The following is a 22,157-nucleotide window of genomic DNA, read 5'->3' as shown; positions in this document are numbered from 1 at the left end:
AGCCAGAATGATGCTGCTGAGTGCCCGTTCCTCTTGGCCAGGAATGGCCACGTCTCACCAGGCTGCTGCGGAGCAGCGTGGCAGAGAAAATATAAATTGAAGGAAAAGGCCACAATGGGAATTCTGGTGGAACATCAAATGAGTACAAGGACGTAGAAGGAGATCAAGAAAGAAAAGGGAAAGACTTTCCCTTCGGGTAAATGGGTTTTTGTAACAAAAACTGAATATTGCTCAGATCCCTCCTATTGATATAATCCTGTTAATGTGAAATTCAGGTGGAAGCAGAGGCCATTAGCAGGGAATTTACCTGCCCACCTAATGTGATTACACAGGTAACATCGCTTGCATCCATACAACGGGACAGTGAGAATATTAATGCCTTGAGCAATTGCCTACTATCAAAACTGATTTGTCTTTTCTTCTTATTAATGTTTTCCAAAAAGTATTGTCTGAGGATAGGAAACTATTACAAAGGAGTGCATCTCAGTGGGGGTTTTAAGCAACTTTCTTTTAAACCATTAAACCAGCATGTGTGGAAGATACCAGAACAAAAAGAGTAATAAAAGCAGAGTGGTTTTAGCCCAGGCTGTGGTTACAGACAATAAAAAAAATAGCAGAAATAGGAAAGTTTTAGCATAGTCCTGGCACTGCCACATTTGATAGGCAAAAAGCGAGGATAAAAATGAGATGAGCAATGAGGAAGAGTTTGCATGTTCCTGAAACACAGCACAGCCTAGGAAGATGGAGGGACTTTGCAGCAGAATGAATGGTGTCCTTTCTGTTCTGGTTGAGGAAGATGTGTTGTTGCAGGGAATTGTGTAAGTATTTCACAGTGCTGTAGCTGCTGAAGGAACTGCCTGGCCAAAAGCTTGCTGATGGTAAGAGCAGAGATGTTGAATTCCAGGGGGAGAGTGCAGCCATGCCTTTAGACAGGTCTTGGAGATGAAGGCAGGTACGGCTGCGACATAACGGTACTTCTTGGGTTTTAACCATGAGGGCTGTCTCAGTTGATGGCAATAGTGAACAAAGCAGATAGTTGCTCACTGAGGCAAACTGAGAAAATATATTTCCGTTCCTTTAACGGGCGCAGCAGAACGTTATGAATGCAAAAATAATTGCTGATCTTGTGATTTTGGGGGCAAGCTGTGCTCTTTTGCTACGTTGTGCAATATCCTGTAAGTTTTCTTTTTAAAAGACTTATTATTGCACAGCTAAAACTACCATAGCATATCCGGATATAGTTCAGTCCAATTAAACAAGCTTGGCAGTATTATGTTCAAGCCAAACAATATTAAAAACAAAGACGCTTTCCTTTAAAGCAGATGGTAGCTTCAAAGCCAAGCCAGGATGATATTCATGACTAAGGCCAGGAGTGAAGCTTGGGGAAGAGGAGCCACAAAGAACTGGCCTGGCCAGATTGCTGAGTGGCGTTAATCACCCTGCTGAGCCCATGGGACATGCCTGATTTATCCCAGCTAAAGACCAAGATCCTAGAAAGTAAATATACAAATTGTATTGGTTCTAAAAGTCAGATTGCACTTTGTGGAAGGACGTCGAGAAATGCAAAAGCTGAATTTCCTGCAGTTGCACTGGGCTGTGGTTGTGCCATACTTTGTGCATCTGAGCATGCAGTTAGTAACTGCATAAAGAAGAGTAAGGGAGAGCCTTGTGTGGGTGTGCCCTGGCACAGTTTGGGTTAACATCAAAAGGAACATTTGTATTTCCTCATTACAGTTTTTTTTTAACTGGTTAAATCCGATAGAGTTGGGGCTGGGGGTGCCTGGAGGAAAGCAGTGCCCCACAGCCATCTGCTCGGCTCCTTCAGACCAGGAGAAGGTTTACCCTGCAGGAAGAGGGGATGGAAAGAAAGCACAGAAAGCAAACAGGCGGTGAAGGGCCAGTTCTACTTAGCTTGATAAGGGAATGGCAGGAGGATTTCATCTGCCTTCATGTCAAGTCAGCACCAGGTGCTGGAAGAATATTTGCCTAGACAGGAGGAACTATTCAACTTGCTCTTTACCCAACCTGGCAGTGTTTTGGCTTTATGTCTTTGGGGTCCTTTTTTCTGGTTTTCTCCTTAACTCCAGAAGCAGCTGTGTTCTCAAGCACCACTTCTGGTCCTTTGCCCCGTGCCGCTGGACATTCTGTGCGTGCCCTATGGCACATAGCAGCAGCCCTGGGCTCCCCAGGAGGGTGAGCAGCAGCACTTTGCACCTGGCTGGCTTAGTTGATGCTGTGCGAGGGATTCCACTGGCCTACTACCCCACACTTGAACAGTGTGCTTTTGCTTAGAGACGAAGTTTCCTTCTCTTTTTTTTTTAACAAACTGAATTTAAAACACAGAATTAGGATAAAGTCGGCTTGAAACTGTATTCAGAGCCAAGCTGCATTAACAAAATGTTTTAAATACGTACGTATTTAGTAGAGGAAGCATGGCAGAAACGCTCACTTACCCAAAATGCATCTTTAAACTGCATCTGTGTCATTATGATCGGCCTGGGGAGGGCAAAGGTTCTTCAGCAGGTTGGCTCTCAGATGGCAGCAGCAGCACCGGCTTTTGCAGTTGTTCCTGTGCCCCAGCCAAGGCAGAAAGGGGAGCACATCCACACAGCTGTCTCTTCTAAAGTCACGCTGGTGAAAAATAGCATCAGGCAGTTTCAGGCAGCTCGGTGTAATGACCTGTAGCTGTGAAGGGACAGAGAGGGGAAAAAAAGCTCTTGCTCACACACAGAGGCACGCGTGAACGTAGCAACCCAGCGCCAAACCAGTTTCTCTTCTGGTAAACAGTTAATATTGAAATGAGGAAGCACGGAGATGTCAAGTGATGTCAGTCTGTGCCATGTGTGCATGCGAGCGGCTGGCAGAAAGAGAAAAGGAAGAAAGCAGAATTCAGCAATGTGATTTTGATCAGCTACAGGAGGGGAGAGAGCAATTAAAACGCAAAAGAAGCCAGCACAATACAGAGAGAGAAGCTGGGGAGGAAACCAGAGTCAAACCGTCATGTAACGATGTGGTCTCACACAGAATAACAAAGCAAAAGAAATGGAAGAAATGTACGTGTGTGCCACGTTTCTCTCACACCTCCTGGGGCTGGCAGAGACCCCTATATTTGTGCATGGGAACTGGAGCTGCAAAACTCTGTTTTGCAAATGAAAATGCTTTTCAAGACTGGTTAAAGTGAGGACGTTGCAGTTGTGCAGGTGTCTGAGCACATGTGCAGAGATACCTATGTGTGCATATGGAGAAGGGCTCTGATTTGCCTCCCTTATGTAAATGCTGCTATGAATAAGCAGGATAGGTGAAATTTAGAAGTAAAACCCAAACTCTAGAAACACTTGTGGTAAAAGATGTAAGAGTTTATTAGCAGAAAGACCTGAAATGAAGCAAAACAAGTGCATCTGTGAACCGTCGGCATGCCCACACCCAGCACTGCACTGAGACAGAGACCTGCAAGCAGCCACATCAGGGAAAGGCTTTATTGCACTGCAGCTGCAGGTAATTAACACTCATGTCTGATGCTTACATGACACCCTTGTCAAAATACCTTTCCTACACATTTAGTTGTCCCTGTCCACCTCCCTGCGATGTGTTAGGGATTCTGTATCTTAAAATACTCACTGATATTTTTAAGGAGTAGGTAAAAGGAAAAAGCTCCTACTCTAATTGCCTATGCAAAAACGTGTCCTTCCACACCAAGAGCGTACCTGGGCTAACAGCTGTACCTAATTAGCACTGCTGGTGATGCCCAGCCCTGCCAGCTTTCCTACTGCTCCCCAGGGGCAGTCCTTGGGCAGGAAGTCTCAGCTCAGTTGAGCTCCAGTGGGGCACTGAGATGTGCACAGAGACCTGCAGCAGTGTGTGGCTGGAGTTTTCTGTGATCACCTTGCTAGCAACTTGTCCTGCCAGGCTGCTAGAAGATAGAACTGGCACATCTACTTCTTGATGGCCTGAAGGTAAGCAATGCAGGGTGCAGGGATCACACACACAGAAAGGGAAATTGAAATGCATGCAGGCAGGAGAGGGCAGAACAGAGAGTGTGCAAGGCCAGAGCTGGGAACCTCTTTGATTGTCGTGAGTGGCAGGAAAATTTGTTCATAACTCAAGGGAGGGAGATGGAGAAATGCAAGGATTCCCTGCAGGGGTGCTGAGGAGGAATGAGCAGAGGTTTCTTTCACAAGTGATAATTGCCTGAAAGAAAACACGTTTTGAGGGCAAGACACTTGATGTGTTAGAAAAAAGTCTTTTAAAGAATGTTTTATCTCAGTCTATCGAAGATGGAATCTCATCTTTCTTATTTCCAAATTACAGCTTTTGAAGTTGATAGCTTTGCTCTGTTGGAGTTCATGAAATATGCATCCAGTGAAGGAAAAAAAAAACAAAAAAAAACCAACCAAACATTTTGGCCATCCAAGAAGGTTGGCTGCTTGCTAGTTGTGTTTAGTTCAGCTCGACCCAAAGGCCCTGAGCTGCATGGAAGTGCTGGCAGGGCAGCAGGGCCTGAGCTCACCGAGATGCCTGGGAGTCCAAGTCCTGTGGCAGTCAGTGAGATCCTCTGTGATGCAGTGGATGGAGGTTTGAGCCTTTCTTATTCATCTTTTCATTTAGAGAGCAATGGGAGCAGTAATGGAGAAACGAGAAGCTACAGAAGCTTCAGAAAACAAAGATCCTCTTAAAAAATGAACAGCCCACTAGAACGGATCTTTCAGCAGAACGATGATACGTCTGCAGTTAGACAAATCAGAGCCTGTCTGGCTGAAAAGCCCTTCATCACACAGAGCTCTTATTCCAGCACAATGTGGGGATACATAGCTCACTCAGGAGCTGCTGGAGTGCTGCCTCTGAGAAGGGCTGTGACTCCTTGTGCTTTGGTCCTTGTCAGTATGTTTTCATGGGAGAATCCCTAACATTTAGGAAGCCAGAGTGATTTGATCTTCCTTTTTAGGGACAAGGCGATTGGATGAGCGCTATGCATGGAGAAGAAGGCCTCCAGTATGCTTACTGGTTGGAATTTTATACCCGGTGCTCCTTTTTCATTGTGTTGAACACAGAACGAAGCACTTGTTGTGCTCTGTAACCACGGCATCTGCTGGAGATGCTTGATGCTAAGTGCCCTGCAAACAGAAAGTGTGAGGGGCTCTAAGTAATACGTAATACGTAGAGATGTTTAGTATCATGAGAAGCACTAGGTAAGGTTCCTTTGGCATATCTAGCAAATCTTCTGTGTATTTTCTCACTTAGAAACATCCCCAGTATTTTTTGTTGAGTAGAAATGCAGAACCCACGACCCCGTGAGGTGCTCAGGAATGACAGCAGTCCTTGAGCTCTTTCTCACATACTCCTCTCATGATAAGCTAGGAAGGGGAGCAGAGGACTGGTACCAACATTTGTGCTGCTTGTAATCCTGCAGTGCCAGAAATCCTCATCAGGTGGATCACAGGTCAGCACTGTTCCGTCTTGTTTTTCTGCTGTCATTAAAATTGAAAAGATCATTACTAGCTTTCTCAAAACAATTGTGCTTTTCAATTATTTGCAGTGTGTTCCTTGTGGATTGTTTTTTCAGTATCTTCTTTTTTGCTTTCATAGATCAGATAGGCCAGTAAAATAATACTCTTTGCGAGCCTTTCCTTATGCCTGCACACCTGCAGCATTCAGAGGGATTCCAGCACACATCCATGCAAGTAGCTTTTATGCAGCATAAAGGATTCTGCTTTGCGGACTGAATTCTTGTGGTTTTGCGTGTTTCTTTTGGTCCATTGTTTAGAGCTATCCCATCTGACCACAGCCTGAACCAGACCCCTAGAAGTTGTGCAGGCAGAAGTCATGCAGCAGGTCGATCAGATCTGCTCTGAGTCTTTAGAAGGGGATGCTGGAGTGAAACGCAGCTGACTGCTCTCAGCTTCCAGAATAACTCAGTTTTGTCTGGTGAGGTTTGTGATTGGAGAGAAAATGAGAAAAGACGGCAAGACAGGCAGAAACACTGAGTGCTGATACTATGGCCCTAAGAAAGAAGACAAGAGCCATCCCATTTTTATTTTTTCTTTTCTGTCTTTCTCCAGGTGTTGCTGGAGTAGGCACAGAGATGTATAAGGAGGAGGGGATAGTTCAGTGTGTCTTTTGGAGGTCTGCTCAGCTGCAGGATGCCTTACATGGAGGCTTCTCCAAAACAAAACATCAGCTGCACCTGCCAGAGCAATGGCACAAGAGACACTCCTTTGTCTCCATGTTTGAGCTCATGTGGTCACTTCTAAAGCTCAAGTACTGTGCAGATCCTTCTGTAAGAGCTGGCAGGGGGAAGCACAGTTCAGACATGCTAGGTGAGGGACAAGCTTCCCCCCAGGCACAGCGGAGCTGCTTCCCCATCACTTCTGTGTTGTCCGGGTGGGCACTGGTGAACAGAAGTGATGCCAGTTTGCTTTGGCCAACCTGGTGCTAGATTAAATTATCAAAAGCCAGAAATCTTTTTTGGATTGTGCAGCACTGTTAGGCTTTCCTTCTTAAAGAAGTGCGATTTTGAAGCCATTATCAGAAATCAAAAGAAGTCAGCATTAATTTACTCTAGGAATTACTGAAACGCTCAGTGTTACAGGGCTGAGCTTCGCATTTCTCCAAATCCACATCACAGTTTATTAACAATTACATCGTCTCCTTTTGAAGGACTGCTTTTCTACGTCCATAAAATTAGATTAAGAGCTACAAATTTGGGCAGGCTGCAGCTAAGCTCTAATAATACCTAACATAACTTGCTTACAGAAAGACTGAAATGAGCACTAAATTGGGTGTTTGGCACAGATTCTGAGATGTGAGCTCTGTGAATTGTGTGGTCTTTGGTATTCTACTGGTCTTGCTGCAACTTCTTCCTATTCCCAATTTTGCAAGTGACTGCAACCCAACAAACAACTCTGAGCTGTGACCAAGAGCCAACCATAGAGGCACCTTTTACCTCCTCCTTTTGGGAGCTGTTTTCAAGCTGGTTACTGAGTGTGAAGTTGAATTGGTTAAGATTTGTCTCAAAATTCCAGTCTATTCTGCTAGGCTCTGTTCAGAGCACTCAGCTGATTCCAGTGACTTCCTAGGGGATGAAAAGTGAACGTATGTGCTTTCCTAAACTGAATCTGTCATGCTATAAAACTTCTGGGTTATTTCAAGTAATCACAAACAGAACAGTACTCACTTTTGTGAATGACAAGGGTGGAGATTTCAGCTGAGGTTGATTTTTTTGATATTACTACTACAACTGTTGTGCAGTGTCTCAGTGGTTTACATTTCCCTCTATCCCAAATTTAAACACAAAAAAAAACCCCAAGCCACCACCACGCTACTTTTGCAAGCATGTTCTGAAAATGCTAACTACAAACTTAGGGGTTTTTGGCATCTAGATCTGGTAATATCCCTTCAACATACAAAACCTAAGAACGCTGCCAGGGAATGCACAGTGCTACCTTCACATGGTGTAGTGGAGATGCCCTCAGTATTCCAAGCAGCATTCAGGCATCATTCCCAAATCAATTAGGAGCTGATCATTCCCTTATCAACTTCAGGAGGAAGTTTTTCACCCAGAGGGTGGTGAGGCACTGCAACAGGCTGCCCAAGGAGGCTGTGGATGCCCCATCCCTGCAGGCATTCAAGGCCAGGCTGGATGTGGCTCTGGCAGCCTGGGCTGCTGGTTGGTGACCTGCACACAGCAGGGGTTTGGAAGTAGGTGATCATTGTGGTCCTTTTCAACCCAGGCCATTCTGTGATTCAATACAGTACTGCACATTGCTCACGTTTCAAGGAGCTGCTGCAGATGACCCACAGTATGTAATAAATGCACAAAACACAGAAAGGTGCAATTTTTTTTGGTTTTAATCCAACAAATGAAGAAGTTCTTGACAATGTAAAATACCATCATATTGCCAGTGTTGTAGAACTGTACGTAAAAACAATTATTGTCTGTAGATGTAAAAATAGCGGGTTTTTCCTTTTTGTAATACAGTAAAACACATTATAGGAACCATTTAACATTAAGTAGAAACCTCTTAAACAATTGAGGCATTTAACCTAAGTGTTTCTCCAAACGTATTAAATAAAACACAGTTAATACTCACTCTGAACTTCTTCCCTCTATCTTCTCTGCTCTCCTCCCTAATTAAACTGATTAGAAAAAATAGTAGTCTCATTTTCTGTTTTGAATTCCTTCACAACCATTTGGATTCTCCATTTATTTGAAGTGTAGTCACACAGCCCTGCACAATGCAGTACTGTACCTTAACTAATTTCCTTCCCATTGCTATGTAATTTTGGAATAAGTATTTAAGATTAATTTTGAAGGCGGGAAGAGGCCTAAGGATGTCTGCAGGAAGGCAATTTAATTCTGAGTGCCAAGTATTTACACAAATGTTATTCTATTGTAATTACAGCACAAAACTTCCAACAAAGCTGAAAAGTGAGTGCATTTAACAAAGGCTCCCAATGAAAGGAAGGGAAGAAAAACAGATTACAAAATAAATAAATCTAAAGTTCTTCGTGGTAGAAACGTTCGTCGTGAAGCTGCCTGCCGTAATCGGTGGCTTCGCTGTTAAGAAACAAATCCTGGTTCTTAAGGATTTCTGCCTCAGAAAGCTTTTTATCATCATTCAGATCCATTTCTTCAATCAGGTGAAGAGCCTAAAAATAAATGGAACAGCGTGCACTGAGTTCATAGATATGAGCATTTATAAACCTGTCTTTCCTCAGTTTGTCTCCCTTTGCTCTTTTTATTCAGAGGCAAAGTCTGAAATCTCTAAGCTCACTGCCAATTCACCGAGCCCAGGAGCTCAGTTAGAGAACAGCTGTCACACTGCTCCTGGGCATTCAACCACAGGTAGGCAGCTGCAGGAGGAAGTGCTGGGTGTGCAGGAGCTCAGCTAGGATCTGCTGAGCATCCTCTTTCACAGGTGTGTGCCAGCTCTCTCTCAGTCACGTTTTTGCCCCATGTCTGACAAGATACACCTCTTTTTCAGCTCTGTTTCAGCTCTAGGCACTGTTGCTTTCAACTCACTCTGTCTGCTGTGCCGTTTTTTATGTCCTGATCCTAAGGAGACTTGCTTCTCCATCATCTGTACATACATATTTAAAATAAAAAAAGGGTAGGGTAGAGGTTTTCATCTAGATCTCCTGTACCTATGACTTGCAAGAACAGCTGTGTAACTGTAATCTATGGTTAATATTTAGCTGGAAAGTCTTTGGTGTCTACTATGAAAGAGGTCTAATACCTTCAACAACGGATGAGATACGCCATCCGCGTGTAGAAACATCAACCCTGGATAGCAATAAGCTTTCCCTCATTTCCTGAAAGCAAAAGCTTGCTTTTTGGGAGAAAAAAAAAAGTCCAACAGAACTTTAAATCACAATAATGTCAAATGAAACTGCACGTTAAAACAGTTTTCAGTTTTTTGCTTGCTTTTGTATTATAGAAGGAGGGAAATTCAGCAGTAAAACAAGAAATGCAGAGCATTTTAGTTATATCATATTCACAAGAATTTCATAGCTCAAAGCTAACAAGCTAGTACAGCAGATCTAAGGCAACTGTTAGTTCTGAGTAGTGGAGGAACTCCTAGTCTGAAATGGGCTTTGGTTTTACTTGCTAAACATCTATAAACACAGTCATTTAGAGTATCCTTCCACTTCTACTTTTCCTGATCAGTTTGGCTCCATATACAATCACAGAATCACTGAGGTTGGAAAAGACCTCCCAGATCACCCAGTCCAACCGTCCTCCTCTACACCACGTCCCTCAGTACAACACCTGAACACTTCTTGAACACGGCCAGGGTCCTTCCACTGCGGTTGCTCCATCCCTGGAGGTGCCCAAGGCCCTGGATGGGCCCTGGCAGCATGAGCTGAGGGGCCTGCAGCCTGCAGCAGAAGGGGCTGGGGAGCCATGAAGGTCCCTTCCCAACTAACCATTCTGCAATTTGATGAGATTGGGGGGTTGGACTTGATGATCTCTGGAGGTCCCTTCCAACCCCTACAATTCTGTGATTCTGTGAAATTGAGTATACAGTGTTTTCTTTTTTTCTGATATTTAGCTACCTGATTTCTCAAGCCAGTTTGAAATGCCAAAACCAAATGGTAATGTTCATAACCAGCAGTTTATGGCTTAAGACAACGCTACCTTCTGGTTAGGATAGGTGACTTTGTTAGCCCTTACATTAACTGGAAAAAAAACCCAGCACGTTAGAGAAACAATCAAACAAGGCAGGGGAGACCTTACTGCTCTCTGTAACTACCTGAACGGAGGTTGCAGTGAGCTGGGGGTCAGCCTCTCCTCTTGTGTAACAGTGACAGAATAGAGGGAATGGCTTCAAGCTGTGCCAGGGGAGATTTAGGCTGGACATTAGGAAAGAGTGGACAGGCACTGGAATGGGTGCCCAGGGAGGTGGTGGAGTCACCGACCCTGGAGGTGTTCAAGGAACAACTGGATTTTGTTGAGGAACAAGGTTTAGTGAGAACTATTGCTGATAGGTGGATGGGTGAACTGGGTGATGTTGAAGGTCAACTTTGGTGATTCTGTGAGATACATCACAGGCTTCCCTGCAGTCCCCCTCACGGGTGAGATGCCGAAACAAGTCAGCACACAAGCTTACAGACCCACATTGACCAAAATAGTGCTCGTGCAATTTCACAGCGTAGCTTCCTGCAAAGCGAGGTACGTGAGCAGCCAGCGCTGCCTGCTGAGTTGGTTTTTCTGTAATCAGCAAACTAAAATAGAAGGAGGTGGGACATCAGTAAATGAGCATGTCCCAACCCAGTTCAGTGCTGTTCAGTACAAAGCACCTCCTGACTGTAGTAATTTTGGAGGTATAGGAGGACCTGGCTGTTGTTTCTGCCATTTAGAACACCAAAATCTTTCTGTGCAAAGGAAAGGACCAGCACAAATTAAGAAGTCTGCAGCAGAAGGGCAGACACCCTCTGTACTGCAGCCAGTAACTATGAAGTCTATTCACTAGAAGAGGCTGTCTGGGAACACTCAGGGCTTCTACTGCCTGCTACAAGCAAAACAGATGATTAAAATGAGAATCCACTTAAACCTATTATGGTATTCTACTGCTGATTAAACCCTTTTAATTATATTACGAAAGTTTACATTACAGCCTCTTGAAACATACAATACTTCTATTTTCTTATATAAATACAAGATTTTATATAAATTTTGTACTAATTATGGCAATTTAACAAGTTAGAAGAATGATCAATTTTTGTTTTCAAAATTATGCTGCATATAACAGCTTCTTTTATTTGTGTACTTCATTAGTTTTACCTCTGATAACTTCAAAATGACTGTTTTAAATACTGAGTTCTTAAGTCAAACCAGGTAAACTATTTGAACGCATAGAATTTGTAAATTTGTTCATTTACAAACATTATACAATCGATAGGAACTTCACATTTGCCTTATCCAGTGCAGGGATCAACACTCTTTGCCAAACTGGAAAAACAGGCTCAAAGAATCTATGCAAAGATCTACTAAGCATTCTTTCTCAACTACTAAGGAACTGTAAACTTGAATTTATCCATCACTTTGATGTACCATCACCTTGTGATACCTTCAGAATACTACTGCACTAAATAAATTCCAAGCAGTAATTACTGAACCAGTCAAAATGCATACCTCCTCTTGTGCAATCCCCTGGTTATTGGGCACTATCCAGGATAACAGCTCTTGAGGGTTGAGTTTCCCATCATTATCCTTGTCGTAGTCATTCACAAATCGATCCTTCTCAACAAGTATCCATTCTGGATCTTCCTTGGCAGCTAGTGAGAAACATTTGTTAAGTTTAAATCCACTATTTTCCTTGAAATCAATGCATTCACCTCTTCTACAAAATGCAAAATGCAAAACAAGTGAACTTAGTCTCATAAAACATAACATAAAAGTGATTTCACTAAACAAGACAAACCTTACAGACCAGTCCCAGTATATTTAATAAATGCATCTGCCTACACATAAGCTCTCCCCAACTTGTACAGATTCATAATTTAAAGCTAAAGTAACATTGAGACAGTAAAACTGCAGCTGAACCAGCCTATATCAGGGACATTAAAGTCATACATTACATCAACTGAGCTGCCTAGCATCTCCACAGTCACCCAAATTGAGAGCAGAGAAAGCACACTACATAGAGAGCTTACTGGGAGATCCAACAAGTCAGCAGGAAAAAGTGAAAGTGGCTAACAGAGAAATTTTACATTATTTGCTTTGACTGGGTTAAGATTACTCTCTTCTTCTTGTAGAGCAACCACAGCACAAATGCTGTGCTAACAGCATCACACGACAGCACTACGGGCAGCACAGCTGTCCTCAGACATCAGTCAGCTCAGCACACAACGGATGGAGGAAAGCAGGGAAAGGCTTTAAATCAGCAAGTGTCCCAAAAACAGGTAGAGAACTGGCGTTGTGCAGAGCATATGGTGACAAAACTTGTAAGGCTGTACCACGTTTTTAATAACATTCTGTTGCCCTGCTTTTACAGCCGGAGAGGTTCATCTGTGACAGCCAGCAAAGAGGCAAAGGTCTTAATTAGTGCAGGCTCAACAGACCTGGGACAATGCTGCAGGCTTTCAAAATAGTTCACTTCAGTTTTTTTCCCTAAAATACTTGGAATGTATTCAAAACAGCTCAAATTACTTCTTTTCTTTATTTGTATTTATTTATTTGTATTCCTGTTTCATATTTACCCCATGAGCTTACACTGCATCCTGAAACCTAGCCAGTTGTTTTAAACTTGTCTCAAACTCTTCCAAGAAATTAAGAAGCCGTTCATCCAACTGACCACTCATCACTGGTGAGCACTGTGCACAAGTGCTCCTAAATACCATGCAAGTCAAGAGGTGGTCACCTGGAGGAAAGCTGAACAAGTTTTACATTATAGCTGGGTCTGAAGCCTTGATTTCAAAATAATAATGGCAATGTGATTGTATCTTCTCTGTTACTGCAAGGACCCAAGCACTGATTTCACTCCTTTCTAACAGTTTTAGAGAGGCAGGCTTGGAAAAGTTTTATTCAAGTCAGAGCATGAAAAAGATTAAAAAAGCAACCAACCAACCCAAACAAACAAAAATAACACAGGAAAACCACCACGTCAGAATTAGGACTCTTTAGGTCCATGCATTTTTCCCCATCTAGTTGCTCATCTTTTTGAAACCAGAGGAGGTTTTTGATGTATCTTGTCAGAAGCCAAAGACAGAATATAAATATTTATCTATTAACAGCACACCTCGAGAAAAGCAGTCATAAACTCCAGACCAGAAACAGCCAACCTTACATTCATGCCAGCTGGCTTCCCAGATGCATTCAGTTAGCAGAACTGCAGTTGATTTTAGCTACCTACCTAGTGATGAGAATTTTATGCTTAAGTCTTTGGGAGAAGAAGTAACCTACGAGGAAACAGTGGGCTGCAAACAAACTTCTGCTGAATACTCACAAAACAGGCTAAAATAATGCCTGGCTATGCACAGTGCAGGAAATTGAGTTACTGTGAAAGACAGGGTAATGTTACTCAGAGCCTGTAGGTGGAGGTACTAACAGCTGGAAACAAAGATGCATACAATTCATCCCATTCCAAAAGCTTTTGTTCAACCCCACCCCTTTTCCTTACTTGGGTCTCTTCTGTAATCACCAAGGAATTCTTCCAGGCTCACAAATCCATCACCATCTTTATCGTGTTCTTCTAAAGCCTCCTCAGTGACAAAGTCCTTTTGCATACATGCAAACAAAAAGCAAAACACCAACTGATCAGTCTTGCAATCAAGAGAAAAAGCAATCAATCATTTAAGTGCTATAATGAAGCCTTTAAACTAAAGAGACAGTCATTTTGAATCTGCTTCTCTGTTCTATAAGACCAGTGCAAATAATTGGTTCTGTGCAACAAAACAGGTCATTCTTAGTTTAGGATGTTAAACGTGCAGGGTGTGGATTGAGTTGGAATCCTTCAACATAATTCAAAACAATTCCACTAGCTAAAACCATTAATTTGTACAAATCTGTATTATCTTGTTTCTCTTTTCTTTTTTCCTTCAATATATTTGCTTTTTTGCAGTACTGAAGTGTTTGAAGATGTTGGAAAAAATGTGTATTCTCTTAGTGCTTTGTTTCCCAGTGAGGTCAGCATGCCTGTTCTTGTAGTTGCTCTTGTTTGTTCACAATCAAGGGTTATGCCAACACAAACTGAAGCTGTGTTTGCAAGGAGCTCCTCCTGGCTTGAAGCTGTGCAGCACTGGACAGGCAGAGCTGAAGGAGCAGCAAAGCATCAACGTGCTTCTAAGTGGGGTCAGCTGTGGGCACGGGCTGGAACGACACCAGCAGTCACAGCAGTGATGAAACGTGCGATCAGCACCAAAGTGCACTGTTTCCCTTGAAGCAAGGTATGAATGTCTGGCACCTGCACTTTTCCTGCACCAAAAAAAGGTTTATTTTAAGCTCCTCTAACTTTACTTTTTAACTCTGAACTGGGCCTGAAACTTCTTCAAGCTGAAATCTTCCTGATCTATTTCTAACCTAGCAGTTTTAGAGATAGCCACGTCAGACTAACTCCTAAAGTTTGGGACAGTTGTGCAGTACCAGTTCTTGAAATAGATCTTCAAGAGAAATGCTGAGCTGCTGCTGCTGAACTCCAGCACTGAATCCACCTCATCTCTCCCTTGGTCTGGCACAGCAATATGCACAGCTGCTCAAAAGCAGCCTCCTGTAGTCCTGGGGCTTCAAAAAGGCATTGCCCCTAAACACGCAGGGCAATGAAGATTTCCTTGCACGTCTTACCATCATATACTCCACTTCTTCAGGATGTTCAAAAGCGATAAATTCATCCACATTTAGATCAGGATCATCATCCCTGTTAGCTTTTTCAAAACGCTTTTTCTCCTTTAAATGAAGCTTAGAAAAGAGATTTAGTTAGAGTGCTTAATGAAAAGGAAAAACATTATAGTAGCTGTCTGTAAACTCATTAGAATATTAATTGTTTCACATTACCTACTTGTACTACAATGATGTTACATTTCACTATGAAGAGCGTATCCAAAGCAGTGAGAACTGCACCTTTAATTGAGGGGGTTCTGTTTTAGGAATTTATTAAAATCTTTTTCTTTCCAGTTTTTGACATTTGAAACACGCTCAGCCAAGGCTCCCCAGTCATTAAAGAGAGATAATGAGAAGACCTTGCCTTTATGTGTTTCCTCTTCTTCAAGTCACCACTTCCCAAACTAACCCAGTGGAGTACAATGACTGCTACAGCAACCATCACAAATTCTAACACTTGCATTTAAGGACACTGAACTTTCTGAATTCATATCTCATTTACATCAAGGCAGTTTGTGGCTCTTGAAACAGCATACATATAAACCGAATTTTCTGAAGCCATTTTAAGTGCTAAAGGATGAGACAGACTGTACAAGACTGTTGCCCATGTCATCAACTTATTTCAAAGCTAAGATACTTCTCAAAACCACAGTAAGTAACTGTAAGTTTTAGCACGCCCCCTTAAAATAAACACTACCCACCATAAACAGGCAAATCACTATTTCTGAATGCCTCACACCTCCTTTTTCTGTACTCTAAATGTGCAAAGACTTCCTTCTTTTTGCTTGTGTCGTTCCATACGCTCTCTTCAGACAAAACAAAGACCCAAATCAGGGATAATAAATCCCTAATCAAAATGTGTGTGTTGCGAGCTGTGAAAATCTTGGAATCTCATGAGTAAGTGTACTGTGCTCCCAGTGTCACTTTGATCTGGGTAAGGCAGTGGCCACCAAGCTGCAGATCACAAGTACTTTCAAAGTAACCATTTTATGTCATACTTTTTAGTTTCCATCCTATTTATTGACTTTTTTTTTTCTTCTCACAGTTAGGCGAATCTGATTCCTAAAGAGCACATTTAACAAACTGTAAGAGCATGCCTAGTCTGCATAACAATTAGTTGAATTTTTAAAGGAAAGCTGACATTAGCTGAGAGTTAAATAGAATCACAGAATTGTAGGGGTTGGAAGGGACCTCTGGAAATTGCCCAGTCCAAGCCCTTGCTAAAGCAGATTCCCTAGAGTGGGTTACACAGGAAAGCATCCAGGTGGGTTTTGAATATCTCCAGAGAAGGGGAGTCCACCACCTCTGGGCAGCCTGTGCCACTGCTCTGTCACTCTCAAAGTAAAGAATATCTTTCTTACAAGTGTATGGGACTTCCTGAGTTCCAATTCATGCCCGTTGCCCTTTCCCCTGTTGCTGGGCACCACCAAAAAGAGCCTGGCCCCATCCGCTTGACTCCTGCCCATCACATACTGATAAGCACTGATAAAACACCCCCTAGCCCTTTCTTTGTCGGGCTGAACTCCTTGGCCTTTCCTCCCTAGGGAGATGTTCCAAGCCCCCAGCCATCCCTGTGGCTCTCCATTGGACACCCTCCAGCAGTTCTCTGCCTGCCTTGATCTGGGAAGCCTAGAACTGGACACGGTGTTCCAGATGTGGCCTCACTTGGGCAGAACAGAGGGGAGGATCACCTCCCTCGACCTGCTGGCCATGCTCTTTTTAATGTACCCTAGGATACCACTGGCCTTTTTGGCCACAAGGGCACACTGCTGGCTCGTGGGCAACCTGCTGGCCTTCAGAATACCCACGTTCTGTAAGTACAAAAGTGGGTTAATATTCTTCATAGCTGAGTCTTGTGATGACTGTGGCTATTTGAAACAGGCATCCAAAAAACATATGTATATAGTTGGGCAATTATCGAAGGCAATTACCATAGCTAAGACAATGAAAATCAAAATCCACCAGACACCTGACTAATGATCAAAGAAATCATGTGATGAAGAGAAGGGCCAAATATGAACAAGGGCATATTGACAAAAATCAGAGATAAAGTGACTTGCAAACATGAATTTCAAAGGAATATAATCAGTCGTTCCACTCCATCACTGACAATGGCAGTAAGAAGGCACCATTTCAACTTGGGACTTTATGTCTCCCCAGATGACCACTTAATAGCCTTGCTTTAGTAAATGTACATTGACTAGTGGCTTTTCCTAAAGCTTTAAACCCTTTGCAGGGCACTGAGGGCATAGAGTTAAGTCAAGAGGTTGTTGTTTGGAGCCAGGCTCTGGGCTAAGAAAGAGCGTGGGGCCTCATGGTATGGTAAACTGGGCCAGAGTTTCCATGGGAGGTGATGTTAAAAGCTGCAAAATCAACTTCAGCTACTGATGGAAAAAGTCTGTTTCCAGGGCTTTTTTGAGAAGTGACAAACAAGTCTGCCACCTTCTGGTGAATTCATACGTTTATTTGATGTCAGTTCTAAATCAGGAATTGTCCAATTTTCCATTCTAACTGCAGCACAATCTCTAATTTTCAAAAGTACAGCCAAAGACAGCTGATACACAATGCAGGTGCAATGCTGATGATTTTGCTTTTGCCACTATCAGTAGAAGTCAGCAAGCACGAAAACCTTGCCAGCAATCACCACAAAATACAGCATAAGTAAGTGACCAGCACTTTTATCTCAGCACAGTACGACAGCAACACTTCAAACACAGGATCAATATTTTGGTGGGAAGTTCCATTCAAAATCTTGAATCTTGTTTTATTTTAAAGCTGTGTGACTAAGTGACCTCCAAAGCTTTACAGTTTGCTTTCACTGTATAAAATCTGTTGCTTACTGTCTATTTCAACTTTATTTCTGTCAACAGTATATGCATGGCTACTGCTTTAATAAAAGCAGCCACCAAAAACTGAGGCCAGGCTCGCCTACAGACTCACTCATTCTCTTTGAGGAAACATATACATGCACTTACATAACTTAAACAAGTTTTGCTACCAAAGACTCTTGGTGAATTCCCTCCCTGCCTCTCTTGCCACTTTCCTGGTCATTCATAAGTATTTATTTGCATATATGAGTTTAATCTGTAACTCCTATTGTTTATTCATCAGTTTTATCTACCAGGGTTGCATTTTGATTGATCAAAAGGCCCAAATTGCTACTGCTTTCCCTCTGGCTCTCTAGCAGACAGAAAAGTTGAAAAGCATATGCAGTATAAATTACCCCCGAGTATGCACTTCAGAAATGAATGACCAGTGGATAAAAGAGTGCAGTGAGGGGGTAAGGAAGTACAAGGCTTCCTTTGACTCCAAGACGTGCTCCTGGCCCAAGCTATAGGCAGGACACTGGTTAGGCTACAGACCTCATTTAACAGGGTGCCATCCTGTTTTAAGCAGTTTGCTGGTGACTCTGCTCTGTGTAGGCTGATGCTCCACTCAGCTGGCAAAATATATTCACGAGGCATGATTTCATTGTGTTCTGCTGGTAGCAGGTTTAATACTCCATTACTTTCCTTTAATTACTCCCCTATCTCAGAATAATGAAAGTGTTAAAACATGTGCCAGCTGCTACAGTTCCTCTACCCATCTTGTTCCGTCACAATAAACAAATATTGTTTCCTTTTGCCAGCAGCTTTCAGAAACTGATGCTAAAACATTTTACCTGTCGAAATGATTCTTCTTCTTGATCCTCCAGGACAGTATTCTCATCAAAATCAATTACACGATCATACATTTGTAAGTTGTACTCCTTCCAAGACACCAATCCATCACCATTTTTGTCATAGTCGTGGAAGTGTTGCTTAGCTTCTTGCGTAACGTAATGTTTAAATGACTGCTGTATCCAGGAGCTCAGCTCATCTGTGAAAAACCATTAGAATGAACAAAAAATCAGAATAACCTATCTTACAAAACCTGCAAAGATAACACAGGTCTACCTAGTCTGGAATGCACTTCACAGTTCAGATTCAAGGCAAGGGGCTGGTGAAAGCAAAACAACCTGCTTCCTCTGGGCTATGCCTTTTTTTGAGCTAACTGAGTGAGAGAACAGATCACAGCTACCCCTTTCAGCTTCTTCTGTAGGACTGTTTCCCTGCTGATACCCTCAGAGGACAGTGACATGGTTACTTCACATTGCATTATGCTGGTGCTGCCAGAGAAAGTTTGATGCACCCATCTGACACACACGGGAAGCGGCAGCAAGAAATGATTGAGAGTGCACGCATCACTAAAACTTATCCTATAAGGAAGGTTCTTTGTTTTCAACCGAGCAAGTGCCCTGACTTCAGGGTCACTGGGCCTGAACAACACAGTCCTGCCCCTTTTGATGGCTGCTGGAGTTAGGTCAGCTTGACCCAAAAACATTAACAAGGATTTTTCTTTTACTAGGAGCTGGAATCAAACCTTACATACTTTGGGAATGCTTTGAAGCTACTTGATTTTATAGAAACATAGCTAAAACAAGTTAAGATTAGCATACAGATAGTTTCACACTAATACATTCAAGTTCTTGATTGTATGAAGATTGGAAGAAGGCATTTTCTTGGTCTCAAGCAGCTATTTTCAGGTGCCCAGAAGGAGATGGCTGGAGTGTATTACTGTGTCCTCCCATGTTGGAGTGCCAATACATCTTTATTAGGTTTATTTAAGCATCTTCGTACAGCAACAAGAGATTTTTCAACTATATTCTGCATACTAAATGTGTGGCACCAAAGGAAACAACTTTGTAAAAGATTGTCTGAATTGATTAAACACAGGGAGGCACGGATGCCAAGTGCACAAAACCACCGCTGCCTACAATGGAGAAACTGCAATGCAATTTATCACAGACGGTGGCATTACTGATAGGGCAGGTAGTTATTTCCCAGCTTTAAGCACCGAGTCCAGTGCCGTTCATCAGACATACTGCTGATTATAGAACCATGGAATACCCCACGTTGGAAGGGACCCATAAGGTCATCAGGTCAAGCTCCTGGGCTCACACCTTCTCTGTCTGCCTGCAAACGAAGTGCACCCATAAGCAAAAGATCTCAAGGAGTGTCCAATGCTGGGAACAGCTGGGAAAGCTCCATCCCCCTGTGCTTCTCGATGTAAAAAGGCATTCCCTTGGGACTTCGGGAAGGGAGGGGAAAGCAAGTTTTCATCAGCCTCAGCACCAGGTGCCGTGCATTTCATCAGGGCAGCGTACTGACGGCACTGATACACTTCACAACATCAGAGCCCTTCCTGCTGCGCGTGCCGGAGACCAGCAGCCCCAGGTTTCCTTTCGGAAGGCATCTGCGCGATGCTGCCCTCATCTCACGCCATGGCTTCTCCCCGCAGCGAGGCGCTTTGCTGCCCCGCGCTACCGCGGTGTCACAGCGCGGCTCTGGGCTCGGATCTGTGCCAGCCGCTCTCGGTGCGGAGTCGTGCCGTGTACAAAAGCCACGTTCTGCCATCTGTGGCACGTTCCGGCACGACGTCTCTCTCGGGACATTCTTTTTAGCGGACGATCCCCGGAGGAGCCGCCGCCGCTCCCAGGCCCCGCGATGCGCACAAAGCCCGGACCCGCCCGGTCGCCCCGCCGTTACCCTTGCTGAGCAGGCCGTCGTTATCCGCGTCGATCCTCCGCACGATGGCCTTCAGCCGCCTCTGCTGCTCTTCCGGGCTGAGCCGCGCGTACTCCTCCGCCTCCTCCTGCGGGAGAGGAACCGCGCATCAAAACCGCCTCCCGGATCGCTCGGTTCGACCCCCGGCCCCGCCGCCCACCTGCCCTCCTAGCAACGCCTCCCGGTCGTAATCTGCTCGGTGCTGCCCGTACGCCGCGTCCAGCGTCGCCAGGACCGCGGCCAGGCCCAGCGCCAGCAGCGGCCGCCGCCGCATCGCGTCGCCGAGGAGGGGAGCGCGCTGAGGGGCGGGGAAAGGAAAAGGGAAAGGGGCGCGGCGGGGGTCCGCAACGCCGCCTGCGCGCGGCTCGGGCCGGCGGGAGCGCGTGCTCCCCCTCGTGTCCGGCGCTCCCGTTGTGCCGTGCCGGGAGTCCGGGAGTCCGCTTCGGACCGCGGGGGATTTCAGCCGTCTGTGGCTGGAATGGAGCGTCTCGCTACAGCAGAGCAGAGCCGTGCCGTGCGGGACGGGGCTCCCAAACAGCGCTGCCGAGCGAGCGGGCGAGGTGCGGCGGTACGGCTGAACGGAGACGTGGGGGAAAAACGGGCTGCAAAGAGAGCGGGGCTTCGTCTGCCGCCCGGGAGAGCCGAAAACGTGCCCGGCCATGCGCCCGCGCAGGTCCGATTCATCACCGATAGTGGTTAATTGAGGTTTGCCTAGGGCTGCCGTTGGGTTTGATGCTTCTACCTGAGAGAAAAGTGTGTTTCTGCCACAAGTCCCGGCACAGATCGCCCTGCGGCATTTCAGGCTGTGCAGACACGGCAGACCTATTTTTGTGTCAGTGTCCGAAGGACGAGGAACGCTCCCCGCACCCGCTCTCGTTCCGAGGCAGCACGGAGCCGCCCGCCCAGCCTTTCACCGCACGGAACGGGGCGCCGCGCCCCGCAACACGCCTCCGGGCTCAGCAGCGCCCCCCGGCGGCGGGCGGTGCGGCAGGTGCGCGAACGGCGGCTGGAGCGCGCCGCGGGTGGGCAAGGTGAGGGCAATGCCTTCACCGGTGCGGGCGGCGCATGCGCGACTGAGGGGGGGGGCGGGCGCGGCGCGCGGCGGCGGGCGGACGGGCGCTGGCGGCGGGATGCGATGACATCACCGCGGCGGGACGCGCGCGGGCGGGACGGAGCGGCGCGACGGAGAGCGTGAGTGCCCCTCGGCGCGGGGGAGGGGCGCGGCGGCGGCGGGCGGCGCGGGGCGCGGTGGCGAGGCAAGATGGCGGCGGGCCAGCCCTCCCCTCACGCCCCGCGGCGCCGGGCCCCGGGCGCTGCTCATAGCCGCCGAGCCGGGCCCGCGGCCTGCCCCGGCGGCCGAGTGCTGAGCGGGGCCGGGAGCTTGGTTGCCGTGGCAACCGGGAAGCCCGTGCCGGGTGTCAGTCAGCCCGTGCCGCGTTCCGTCCGAGCTGCGAGGCTCCCCGGCGTTGTGCGCCCGGCTGTGTGTGAGGCGGCTCTGGGTGCTGCCGGCTGCTCCAGCCCTGAAACCACGCGTTTCGTTTTACTCCTGCGTGGCTGCAGTAATGCTGAAAGATTTCGGTGAACCTGTAAATATTTAACCCCACGTATTTCTCCGCTTTTGGCAGCGGGTCCCCAGTCCAGTACTTGATGAAAACCTTGTATTTTATTATAGCTGTCTTCTGCATGAACCCGTTTGGGTTTTTTTAGTGACCTAACTAATTATCCCACAGAGATTTTCAGCACCTCTGATTCGTTTT

General features: G+C 45.4%; 3 protein-coding genes across 8 annotated transcripts in view; 1 reads left to right on the top strand and 2 right to left on the bottom strand.

Moving 5' to 3' along the window:
- PSTPIP1 (proline-serine-threonine phosphatase interacting protein 1) overlaps window positions 1-2,997 on the bottom strand; it is a 46,135-nt gene extending 43,138 nt beyond the window's left edge. The window contains exons 1-2 of one of the 4 annotated variants that reach the window (XM_048956286.1): window positions 2,726-2,997; window positions 2,454-2,631 (exon numbers count right to left, since the gene is read on the bottom strand). In XM_048956286.1, coding sequence (XP_048812243.1) covers window positions 2,454-2,486 — 33 coding nt within the window. In that variant the 5' untranslated portion in view covers window positions 2,487-2,631; window positions 2,726-2,997. Of the gene's footprint in view, window positions 1-2,453 lie in introns of all 4 variants that reach the window. The other 3 variants (XM_048956287.1, XM_048956289.1, XM_048956288.1) reach the window with 3 other exon arrangements.
- Window positions 2,998-7,823: 4,826 nt separating this feature from the next.
- Window positions 7,824-21,071, bottom strand: RCN2 (reticulocalbin 2). 2 transcript variants are annotated; one of them, XM_048955660.1, is made up of 7 exons: window positions 20,561-21,071; window positions 20,383-20,488; window positions 18,477-18,673; window positions 14,780-14,881; window positions 13,620-13,716; window positions 11,633-11,775; window positions 7,824-8,646 (listed from the first exon to the last, which is right to left on the bottom strand). In XM_048955660.1, exons 1-7 carry the CDS (start codon window positions 21,059-21,061, stop codon window positions 8,494-8,496), a joined length of 1,299 nt encoding a protein of 432 aa, XP_048811617.1. In that variant the 5' UTR covers window positions 21,062-21,071; the 3' UTR covers window positions 7,824-8,493. The 2 variants fall into 2 exon arrangements, with proteins under 2 accessions (XP_048811617.1, XP_048811616.1); XM_048955659.1 differs by having other exon boundaries at window positions 7,825-8,646; window positions 14,780-14,893.
- A 19-nt stretch (window positions 21,072-21,090) lies between these two features.
- Window positions 21,091-22,157, top strand: part of SCAPER (S-phase cyclin A associated protein in the ER) — a 143,439-nt gene continuing 142,372 nt past the window's right edge. Inside the window, exon 1 of one of the 2 annotated variants that reach the window (XM_048955654.1) lies at window positions 21,091-21,431. In XM_048955654.1, coding sequence (XP_048811611.1) covers window positions 21,133-21,431 — 299 coding nt within the window. In that variant the 5' untranslated portion in view covers window positions 21,091-21,132. Of the gene's footprint in view, window positions 21,432-21,496; window positions 21,592-22,157 lie in introns of those variants that run through there. The other variant, XM_048955655.1, reaches the window with a different exon arrangement.

The sequence above is a fragment of the Lagopus muta genome, chromosome 10 (assembly GCF_023343835.1).
Source record: "Lagopus muta isolate bLagMut1 chromosome 10, bLagMut1 primary, whole genome shotgun sequence".
NCBI lineage: Eukaryota > Metazoa > Chordata > Aves > Galliformes > Phasianidae > Lagopus > Lagopus muta.
Note: the sequence above shows the minus strand (reverse complement) of the source record. Positions and strands in the feature narration are given on the sequence as shown.

What these genes read in the sequence shown, in the direction of transcription:
- RCN2 (XM_048955659.1), bottom strand. Translation starts at nt 21,061, where the DNA reads ATGGCCGGGCACGTTTTCGGCTCTCCCGGGCGGCAGACGAAGCCCCGC. An exon ending in CGACGGCCTGCTCAGCAAGG is followed by an intron (nt 18,674 to 20,382) that starts GTAACGGCGGGG and finishes GGTTTTTCACAG; the next exon opens with ATGAGCTGAGCTCCTGGATA. An exon ending in AGGGGATTGCACAAGAGGAG is followed by an intron (nt 8,647 to 11,632) that starts GTATGCATTTTG and finishes ATTTATTTTTAG; the next exon opens with GCTCTTCACCTGATTGAAGA.